The sequence below is a fragment of the Myotis davidii genome, unplaced genomic scaffold (assembly GCF_000327345.1).
Source record: "Myotis davidii unplaced genomic scaffold, ASM32734v1 scaffold1910, whole genome shotgun sequence".
NCBI classification, from domain to species: Eukaryota; Metazoa; Chordata; class Mammalia; order Chiroptera; family Vespertilionidae; genus Myotis; species Myotis davidii.
In genome coordinates, this window is record NW_006283016.1 from 1,016,464 (window position 1) to 1,028,365 (window position 11,902).

General features: G+C 35.5%; 1 protein-coding gene across 1 annotated transcript in view; it reads left to right on the forward strand.

Moving 5' to 3' along the window:
* The window catches only part of LOC102763723 (peptide-N(4)-(N-acetyl-beta-glucosaminyl)asparagine amidase-like), a 15,500-nt gene extending 3,879 nt beyond the window's left edge, over positions 1-11,621 (forward strand). Inside the window, exons 2-4 of the mRNA XM_015562125.1 lie at positions 2,518-2,763; positions 6,869-7,034; positions 11,228-11,621. Coding sequence (XP_015417611.1) covers positions 2,518-2,763; positions 6,869-7,034; positions 11,228-11,541 — 726 coding nt within the window. The 3' untranslated portion in view covers positions 11,542-11,621. The remainder of the gene's footprint in view (positions 1-2,517; positions 2,764-6,868; positions 7,035-11,227) is intronic.
* The last annotated feature ends 281 nt before the right edge of the window (positions 11,622-11,902 follow it).

The window sequence follows — 11,902 nt, forward strand, 5'->3', positions numbered from 1 at the left end:
ACTCAAGCTTCCCAGGTTCGATGCTGGTCAAGGGCATGTACCTTGGTTGTGGGCACATCCCTAGTGGGGAGTGTGTAGGAGGCTGCTGATCAATGTTTCTCTCTCATCAATGTTTCTAACTTTCCCTCTCCCTTCCTCTCTGTAAAAAATCAATAAAATATATCTAAAAAAGAAAAAAAAAGAAACAGGTTTGTTGAATACTAGAATTCTCATTGATATCTTAAAATGTTATTGGACCTAGGACATTAAGCCTGTAATTTTTTCCTTTAATGAAAATGTAGTGCTGTTGATTAAACTTGTTTGGTTCAGACACTCTGGCCATAACCATGTTCTGTTGGAACTGGTCCTAAAAAGAATGAAGGGAAGGGAGACAAGGCATGAGCAGCATCTCTGTCTTAGTGTCTGTCTTATCAGGGCCTCTCTAACTTGTGGACTAAGACATAGTCCCAGATACTTTTCCTCCTATTTTCCATCGCTGTCCATAGTGTCAGCTATTTCTCTCACTGCTCCTCCACTCACAACAGTAGGAGATCAGAAGCCTCCATACTTGGATTTAAGCCAGACGTCTGTTTTCTTTTCCCAGACCTCATCATAGATGTGAGGTAGTTCCTCTAATGTTGGAAAAATCATTGTGTTCCAATTTATGCCAATTATCATGTAGATAATCATTACAACTATAGAAATAGTCTCTTTTTGCTCATCCTTCCCAACTGTACAAATGTGGTTTTTGGTCTCTGTTCAGTCTAAGTCAGTAATAGCATAACAATTAAGATCATGAAGTTTGAATGCTTGCTCTGACAGTTCTGTAGCATCAGGCAGGATATTTAACTTCTCTAAGCCTTCATATTTTCATATAAAAGTGGAGATTAACCTAATGCCTATCTCTCAAGCTGGTTGTGAGAATTAGTTTAATGTGTGTGAAGTGCTTAGCACAAGGCTAGAACACATCCTATATAATAAAAGCCTAAGTGTCCGGTTGTCCATTCAACCAGTTAAAGCATAGTATGCTAATGAGATGCTAAGGCTGCTCAGTCACTCGCTATGACATGCACTGACCACCAGAGGGCAGATGCTCTGACTAGTAGGTTAGCTTGCTGCTGGGGTCAGGCGGATCAGGACTGAGCAAGACAGGCCTGACATACCCTAGAGCCCTCCCACAGTCCCTCCCCGGCCCAACCATGCCCTCTCGCAATCTGGGCCCCCTCGGGCCAGGCCAGGCCGAGGGCCTCTAGTAAACACAGCAGGCCTGACATACCCTGGAGCCCTCCCACAGTCCCTCCCTGGCTGGCCAACCTCCCACATCCCTCCCCAGACCAATCATGCCCTCTTGCAATCTGGGACCCCTCAGGCCAGGCCAGGCCGAGGGCCTCTAGTAAACACAGTATGTGGAAATAGTCTCTTTTTATAGCTATTATGAGCAATGTATGGAGCGTGTTGGCCTCTTTCAGCTTTTTTTAAAAAAGAATTAATGTAGAATTGATTTTCACGTCATTGAGTAATGTTTTGGTGTTAATTCCTCCAGGTCTGCCATCACCAGGAAAATAAGGTTATTCTCAATTGTGGAGTTTAATTTAAATGCTTACAGTCTTCAAGTCTGTCTACTGCACTTTGTAACAACTGTTTTATCTCATTTACAGTTGGTAGAATTACTGTTGTAACACTGCTGCTTCTCAACACCTTGAAAATTGGTTGAATCTATTTTCATTTCATCTTTTTTCTTGTTTTATAATTTGCTATTTTACATTGTGAGCTTTGTTATCATGTTTATTATATTTCAAGCATTCTGATAATATTATGGGTATTTATTAAATGAATCACTGCATAAATAATTAGACTTTTATTTTTTGATAGCTCGTTTTGTTTGGACTAGACATATGCTCTTAGTAGGCTAGTGTATATCAACTGTTATTTTTCTAATACTTTGGACAAGTATTATTGTTAACAATCCATGATTTTGAATTGACCATTAGGGTGTACTTTGTGTATCTTGGTGGAATTAATGAAATCTATATACAGACTTCTAATCATGTAGTTATTCTCTAAAGACTTGGTTTTAGAAGATTAAAAAGTTATGTAACTTCTCGTTGGTCTTACGTGACCAGTGATCATTTGGTATGGCTGTATCTCTAGTATCATTATTTCATGGGGAATGTCATAGAGAACAGTAGTTATTATATACTGTTGCAGGGAAGCTAGGAATATGCATATTTGCAACTCTTATGAGGCTTTCTGACTTAGTATTCCTAAAAGATAAATACTTTTCTTTCTTTTTTTTTTAAGATAAACACTTTTCTAAAGGTTCTTTGAACTAATAAAATAGTCTTAGCATTATATGCTAACAAGAAGACAAATTTTCTTATTCATGTTAGGCATTACCTTTGTATATTTAAAAAGTGCCATATAATAAGAAAACAATGATATTTTCTATAGCATTGGCTTCATTTATACATATATGTAAAAGAATGACTATTAGTATTAAGTAAAGATTAAAATTTTTCCTAATTTTATAAATTCCAGGGAGAAACACATCTTATCTTTCCTAAAAAAGCTTCAGTGGATCAGCTGCAAAAAATTCGTGACCTCATTGCCACAGAGAGAAGTAGCAGATTGGATGAATCATATAAGAGCCACAAAGCAGAATTATCTCAGCAACCTGCAACCAGTATCCAGCTTCCTACAGCACAGTCTTCAGATCCTAGTGGGTTAACCCAGCATGTAGGGGACAGTGGAGGGCAGTCATCAAATCCACCATTTGCTCCAATGGTAATGTTAGAATTAAACCTTTTCTAACTGTTTTGTTTTTTTTAAAGTTGAAATATCAGAAGCTCTGAAATATGTTATGACTTATTCCTGAATTTATGCCTCAGCTATTCTAATACATCCAAATTTTCCCAACTCTAAAATATTCTCAAATTTGTAACAAAAGTGGGGAAAATGGCTGTCTTTTATTTATACTTTTAAATCTTAACTTATGGTTTACTGCTTCTTAGGGTAAGTTTTGTTTTTTAATTATAAATGTACCTGTACATAAATGCCTTGGTACTTAAATCAGTTACACAAATTAGCTAAAACAAAGTAATGAATTTGCTAGATGGTGGTATGGCTGTCAAATATTTCCTCTGCTGCATTGATATTTCTGATCTAAATTTTACCTGCTGCCAATCACAGTAGACATTATTAATTCCAGCAACCTAACCATTATCATTGGCTCAGTTCAATAAAAAATTCAGCTTTTTTAGGTTTAAGGTAAATAAAGCATTAATTTACTGATAGTGGTACTAGCAAATTAGTGATGTTTAGTTATTAGTGTATACAGATATACAGTTCTGAAGAACTTAAATCAAACTACTGTTGTCTTATTTAATAGGAAATTGTCCTGTTTACAAAAGTCCCTTTGATACAGGTCCTTAAGTATTTTCATTATAGTAACTTATCAGTAGTCAATTTAAACTCATATTCTCTTATTTTAATTTTTTAAAAATAGATTTTTATTGATTTCAGAGAGGAAGAGAGAATCATTGACCAGCTGCCTCCTGTATGTCCCCCACTGGGGTTCTAGCCACAACCTGGGCATGTGCCCTGACCGGAATCGAACCTTGACCTCTTGGTTCATAGGTCGATGCTCAACCACTAGACTCACCGCCGGGCTCTCTTATTTTCATTTTGTAAAACACTGTATTATCCTCCATATAGCAGAACTTTATATGGAGTTGGTTATTAAATCTCTTAATTTTCTCCAGCGGAATAATTCCAGAGACTTTAACCTCACCTCCCTGGTAGGAAAATGATTGGCAGTTATTCCTTTGTGTAGGGCTGGGGAGGCCCAAAGCTTGTTTTTAAAAAATAAAGAATAAAAGTGGTAGAAACTGGAGGAAGAGACAGTTACAGTTCTATTTTATAATTCTTGTTGAGTGGTTATATCATGTGATTTGACAAAATATACACTTTTTTTCATGGAGGTTCACGCTTGTGCCTCAATTGACTTATATTAACCTTTAAGTCTTTCAAATATTTTCTACTCATTAACATCACAGCTAATATTTTTTTTATAATAATAAGTGCAGCTGGTGTTTATGAATGCTTCTGGGAAGCAGTTAGTTGACAGTATTGGATAAACTAGTAATGATGCTAAGTGACTGTAGGCATCAGATAAGATAGCATATGTGAAAAGAAAGCTTTGTGAACTGTAAAGGACTTTAAAGGTTTGACCGGGAATCAAACCTGTGACCCTTCAGTGCGCGGTCTGATGCTCTAACCAGTGGGCAACATCAGGCAGAGCTCCAGTGGACCATTTTGTCCAGCTCCCTTGGTGTGCTTAGGCTGCTTTGGGATACCACTTACACAATTAAGTCTCTTACAATTTGTTTTCCTTATTAACACTGTTACCGAACCTCTTACTAAGAAAACAGTCTTCATGCTGCTAAACTTAAGGGACTTTTTCACTTCATTTTTATCTGACCATACATAGTTTTCAGCTCAGTTAATCATTTTCTGGTTTTCTCTCCTTCTGTAACTAGTTCAACTATTGACCCCATTGCTCATATTAGAGAATCTGTGGATCAGGCCTATGTGTTTTTCTACTTTTCTAACTCCTCTGGCCCTACAGTTCAGTCACCAAGATTTGTTGATTCTATTTCCTAAGTTGTTTTTATATTCATTCACTTTTCTACCACTACTATAACCACCTTAGTTTAAGCCACCAGCTCTCTCAAGAATTCTGCAGTTGTCCCCCTTTGGGTCTTTTATACCTGCCTTCTCTACACTACAGCTAGATTGATATTCTGATAATACAAATTTGATCATTTTATTTCCTTGCTTAAGTCTCTTTCATAATATCGCATTACAATGGAACGAGGTATGAAAGATTCAGCTACTTACCAACTCTACTTTCAGCCTTTTGTCTCTACGATTTTCTTCTCTCTGATTTTTCACTTTATACTAAGCATAATCCCAATTCACATGCTCCCTAGCTACCTACATGCTGTTCCTTTGACAAGAATGGTCTTTTCCTTTCCCTATTTATGAACTGCTTCTCATTATTCATATTTTACCACAAATATCATATATTCAGGGAATTCTAGGGTCAGAACCCTGTTGAAAAGTCTCACTATCCTTATTCTTTGCTTTATAACTCTTACCATATCTATGAATACATTGTCTAACGTACCATTATATCCCCAGTACCTAGCAAATAATAAAAGGTCGTTAAATATTTGAATAAATGAACATTGTTTTATCACTGTTTCTGTATCCATAGGCTACTTATTCTGAGAGGATAATGTCCTTGTCTATTTTGGTCTTCATTATTTTTTTTTAATATATTTTTATTGATTTCAGAGAGGAAGGGAGAGAGAAAGAGAGAAACATCAACGATGAGAGTGAATCATAGAAAGGCTGCTTCATGTAGGCCCCACACTGGGGATCAAGCCCGCAACCTGGGCATGTGCCCTGACAGAGAATCGAACCATGACCTCCTAGTTCATAGGTCAGTGCTCAACCCCTGAGCCACGCCGGCCGGGCTTGTCTCCATTATTTTTAACGTAATGTGGTGGTTCTATCATTTTTGTTTAATGCCTCCCGACTTGTATCATAAAGTGATCATGTCTGTCTTGTGCACCCATCCCAGTGCTTAATACAGTGCCCATCATTAAAAGTATTTGGCAGCCCTGGCTGGTTTGGCTCTGTGGATGGAGCATTGGCCTGCGGACTGAAGGGCCTCGGGTTTGATTATGGTCAGGGGCATATGCCTGGATTGTGGGCTCAATCCCCAGTAGGGGGCATGCAGAAGGCAGCTGATCAATGATTCTCTTTCATCACTGATGTTTCTCTCTCTCTCTCTCGCTCTCTCTCTCTCTCTCTCGCTCTCTCTCTCTCTCTCTCGCTCTCTCTCTCTCTCTCTCGCTCTCTCTCTCTCTCTCTCGCTCTCTCTCTCTCTCTCTCTCTCTCTCCCCCCTCTCTGAAATCAATAAAAATATATTTTTTTAAAAAGCATTTGGCAATTGTTTTTATTTCTTTAAATTAATCTATCTTTAACCTTTTAATACACTTCCTATAATTAATAACATGTTTGAACTTATTTCTGACATTTTATTTTGTATTTTCTATGTTTCTGCTTTCTTGGCTTTTTAAATCTCTGTTCTTTTAAAATCTTTCTATTTTTGTTTTGTTTAAGTGGGCTCTGCCAAAAGTAATTGTTCTTAGTTTGGACACGCCTCTTTCCTTTTAGGAATCTAAGCATCCTCTGGCACTGTTCAGAGGCACATTCTTTGTTGACAAGGAGTGACGGGGTGAGAGGTGCAAAATGTCTAAGTATTCCTTCTGCAGGACCCATCCAGTCTCTAATGCTTGCTCTAAGGCCTCTTCCTGCTCTGTGGATTCTGTGGCTCCTCTGCCTTTGGGATTATTTTGAGAACTTTTTTTAGTTTTTGTAACCATTCTCTCTAGAGGACATATTAATGTGGTTTCTTCCTTTAATTCATTTGTATCTGCCTTTCCTCTTTAAGAGTACTTATCCTATGCTAATGCTGAATAAAGTTTTATAAATTATATTACTTACAGGAATTTGAAGTGGAAAGGGCTGTTACATGCATTGAACAGAGCATTGTCATGATCCAAGCTTGTGGTCAACAATTCATCGCACCCCTGTTTCAATATATCCTCAGTAATATAATATTCTCAGAGGAAAAAAATATATGTCTTAGACTGTGACACAGATATGGCTATCTCATATTAATTTTGTAAAGGTTTTGAGTATAATTACTTAAGTAAATTCATATGTTCCTCTTTATGAAATCATATAGCCAGTGCTTTTTATGTTATTTTTATAGAAAATGGAGAAAAACTAATTTCAGGGTTTTTTTTCTATTAGGTTACTGCTGATTCAATCATTCTGAAAGTTCTTCAGGCCAACCTACAGCATGTGCTGGTCTATGAAAATCTTGCTCTCCAGCAGAAAGCATTGGCTTGTATTCCCGTCCAAGAACTGAAAAAGAGATCCCAAGAAAAGTTATCTAGAGCTAGGAAATTGGATAAAGGTAGGAGCTTTACATCACCATTCATTGCTAAAAATGCATCATTGCTAAATAAACAGAAACACTAAATGGTGCTCTTTGCTATATATATTGTAAATATCTAACCTATTTCTGTGTGGATTTTTAAAGAATACAATAACAGCATAACTTTATTGCATATAACTAATGAACACATCCGTTAATATTTGAAAAAAAAACAAACAAAACTTTTTTTACCCCTTCTCGTATGGCTCAGTGTTTGAGTGTCAACCTATGAACCACATGCCTAGGTTGTGGGCTTGATCCCCAGTGGGGGAGATGCAGGAGATAGGCAATTGATGATTCTCTCTCATCATTGATATTTCTTTCTCTCCCACTTCCTATCAGAAATAAATAAAAATATATTTAAAACAAAACAAAAACACTTTTTTACCCAAACATGTATTTGCAGTTTAATCATAATCATTGGTATGTGAATTTTTTTAGGTTTAGTAGAACTTGAGTCCATGGAATATATGATGGTGTTATTAGTGAATCTTAATGTGAATCTAAGAGAAACTGTATTCACAATTAATTTATATGATTAGACCATTGATTCACTTTGGTTAAAAGAGAGAGATTATTTACTAATTAAAAATGTAGATCTTGAAGCCAATTGCCTGGGTATAATTTTAGCTCTGCCACTTACTGTGCATCACTGAGCAAGTAATTTAATCTTTATGCCTCAAACTTCTTTATTTGAAATAGGAATGATAATTTTCAGAAATGATATTATTTGTAAATGGCTCTGAACAATTCTGCCACATTCATCTACCAATAGTTATATGTCATTGTTATCATATATGGTCTTAGGATTTTAGTTGTTAAGTTATTCCAACTTCAGCATTTTACTGAGTTTTTGTGTAATTGTTTCTTATCTGGCTGTTGCAGGGACTCTAAGGAGAGATGATGGCAGTGCTATATTTCTAAAAGTTTATTTTTAATCTAACATTCGTGAATACCTTTTTGGTTAGAAAACTTACATATACAGGAAAAGTTAAATTCTTGCCAGTCAGCCCTACGCCTCTTCTATAGTTACCACTTGTTATCTTGTGATGTGTTCCTTTTCATATTTTTGGGGGGTATTTACACTCATTTACAGTTATCTATAAAAATAAATAAGTTGTGTGGGTTTACATAAAATTTATCCCATATATCTTTAGCTCTGTGGTGTGTTAAGTTTACTATCATGTCTTAGAAATCTTTTTAACTCTACATGGTGTTCTTCTATATTATGCATATACTTTATTTGTACCATTTTCTATCCAAGAAAATTGAGATTTTTTACCATCTATCTCTATTCTAAATGCTGCAGCAGTGAAGATTCTTGTAGAGCATGTCTCCTGGCATACATGCATGTGTGTGTGATATATTTGTTATCATAGATCCTGCCAAACAAAGGAAATTATTGAACTTCTTTTATGAACTTTTTAAATTTTTCTGATAGGTGTGTTAGTATTATTACTTATTTTTAGAAGTTTCTTATATATTTGGGGTACTTAGTTTTTCTTTGTTAGTCATGTTACTCGCCCCCCTCCCCGTGTTCTTTGTTTAATTTCACTTAGTATATATTTTGATGTACACTATAAGAAAATTTATTTATTTTTTCATTAATTTACAATTTTTGTCTTGGTTAAGGCCTTAGACATATTCATGAACAAAAGTCATAAGCATTCTCTTGTAACTTCTATTACTTTTATAGCATTTTTTTTCTGTGTGTGTGTATATATATATATTATATATATAGTACTATAAATATACATTTAAGGATGAATGGAGTACAGTAAGAATCTGCTATTTTGATAGCTACCTGTCCCAATATTGTTTACTGAACAGTCCTTCCTCTTAGAACTACTTTGAAAGACTAACTTTATTAAATATGGTTTATCGCAGTAAAATCTCAGATATTTCTCATAGCAATATTTTTTTTTCTGAAATATTTCCTCGGGCAAGGGAAACAAAAGAAAATATGAACAAGTGGGACTACATCAAAGTAAAAAGGTTTTGTACAGCAAAGGAAACCATCAACAGAATGAAAAGACAACCCACTGAATGGGAGAACATATTTGCCAGTGATAAAGGATTAACATCTAAAATTTATAAAGAACTTACAAAATTCAATGTCAAAAAATAATCCAATTTTAAAAATTGGGCATAGGATCTGAATAAACACGTCTGCAAAGAGGACATACAGATGACCAGTAGGTATCTGAAAGATGCTCAACGTCACTAATCACCAGAAAAATGCACATTAAAACCACAATGTGGTATTACCTCACACCTGTTGGGATGGCTATCATCAATAAATCAACAAACAAGTGTTGGCAAGGATGTGGAGAACAGGGAACTGTCCTGCACTGTTGGTGAGAATGCAGATTAGTGCAACCACTGTGGAAAGCAGTATGGAGTTACCTCAAAAAATTAAAAATGGAACTGTCGTATAACTCAGTGATTTTACGTCTGGGAATATATTCAAAGAAACCCTCAGCCCAAGTGCTTATCATTGCATGGAGTGATAAAAAAGCTGTGGCGCACTTACACAATGGAATACTACTCAACCTTAAAAAAGAAGGAAATCTTACCCTTTGAGACAGCATGGATGAACCGAAAAGCATTATGCTAAGTGAAATAAGCCAGTCAGAGAGAGACAGGTACTATATGATTTCACTCATATGTGGAATCTAATGAACAAAATGATATCAAGCGAAATAGAGACAAACCCATAGACAGAGCAGGCTGACACCTGTCAGTGGGGTGGGGAGGCTGGGAGTGGAAGGATTGAGAAAAAAATAAAAAACTTATGGACACAGAAAACAGTGTGGGCAGAGGTGCCATGGAGGGAAGTGGAGGAGGGGATGAAGGGGATAAATGGTGATGGAAGGAGACTTGACTTGGGGTGGTGAAGACAATACAGTGTCCAGATGATGTGTTGTGGAATTGTACACCTGAAACCTGTAAAATTTTGTTAGCCAGTGTCACTCCCAATACACCCAATAAAAAATGAAAACAAAAATCTGTCTTTCAGGACTCTAGTTTTATTGATTTGTTGTCTATTCTTCCCTAATATTACAATATTTTAATCATTAGAATTCTGTAATGTGTTTTGATATGTAGTAGGCAAATTTATCTCATGGTTCTTAGTCAAAGTTATGCTGACCATTTTGTGCATTTTTTTTGACATGAACTTCGCTTGTCAGATTTTATATTTTATAATTTTACTGAGATTACATTAAATTACAGATTAATTTGTGGAGAACTATTGAGTTTTCTAATACAGGAAAATAAAATGTTTCTGGCCTTTCTATATTCTCTGTAGTTTCATAGTTTTTTAATTGTGAAATATATCAAACAAATATAAGAATAGAGTATAACATATCAAACACCCATGACCAGCATCAAACTTTATTAGACTTTAACATTATGCTATACATTTCCTTTATGTATCATTTTTTAAATAATAAAACATTAAACTCAGAGATGAGAGTTCCCTGTATAGGTCTCCTAGGTTTTTTTCCCCTTCTCTTTTCTTTCATTCCAGAGACACCGTAGCCTTAAATATGGTCAAGAAAGGTATTTTTATTTGATAAAGGGGATGTTTTATTATGTGTCATGCTTACTTGGTAGGGTCATTATATACAGTGTAGATATGCTCATGTTTTTATGTTTTGTAGAGAGTATCCATGGACGGATTATGTTGTATGTTGAAACCCTGATACAAAAGCTAATAGGATGATTTTTAAAGTGCCTGGAATTGTGTGATTCCTGTCTGTGATTTTGTGATTGTTTCATGTTTCCTTGTATATATACCTGATAACTTTAATACAGTAATTTTAAAGTGTTTTTCCAAATCAGAATTTTTTCTTAACTTCTCATGTGTTTTAGGATCAATTCCAAACTGACCATAGTTCCCTGAGAGATTGTGTGTTCAGCTCACATGTTAATGCATAATGTCTGTCAGAGGGTACAAAGTGGTAAACGTCCTACTGCTCTAAAAGGCAGTGTACTATTACCCTATTTCAGCCTCATTCACAATCAATATCTAATGATATTTCTTGCATTAATATTTGTGCAAACCTTTGAGATCATATATTTTCATATATTTCAGCTCATATCTGAGAATGGATATTTTTAGTTTTTGTCACCTTTAGCTCTTACTCGGTTCTGTTTTAATTTCTCAGGTACTAATTTAAGTGATGAGGATTTTCTTTTGCTGGAGCTTCTGCACTGGTTTAAGGAAGAATTTTTTCAATGGGTGAATGACATTGTGTGCAGCAAATGTGGTGGCACGACGAAGTCTAGAGGTGAAGGATTATTTCCCACTGAAGACGAGTTGAAGTGGGGTGCAAACAGAGTGGAAGATCATTATTGTGATGCGTGCCAGTTCAGCAATCGGTTCCCGAGGTGGGTATCCAGTGGACCGTCAAGTCTTAATGGAATGGGTAGAAGAGAATTTTTATTAAACGAAATTTTTAATCTTCATTTTAATTATTAGGTCAAGGATCAACAAGGTATGACTGGCAGGCTAAATCCAGCCCACATCCTATTTTGTAAATAAAGTTTTTTTGGAACACATCCATGCTGATTCATTTATATATGTTCTTTAACTATTTTTATAGTGGCAGAGTCAAGTACTGGAAACAAAGATCATATGGCCTTCAAAGTCTAGAATATTTACTGTCTGTCTTTTTAAAGGAAAGGTTTTTGACTCTTGCTCTTGAATATAAATTGAGTGTCGACCTAGTACATTTAATGCTATTAATCTCATATTGGTCTCTATATACATTAATTTTACATTTCTGATAACTTTAATATTAATACTTGATAGAATATAAAAACAGTACTAACAACATTAA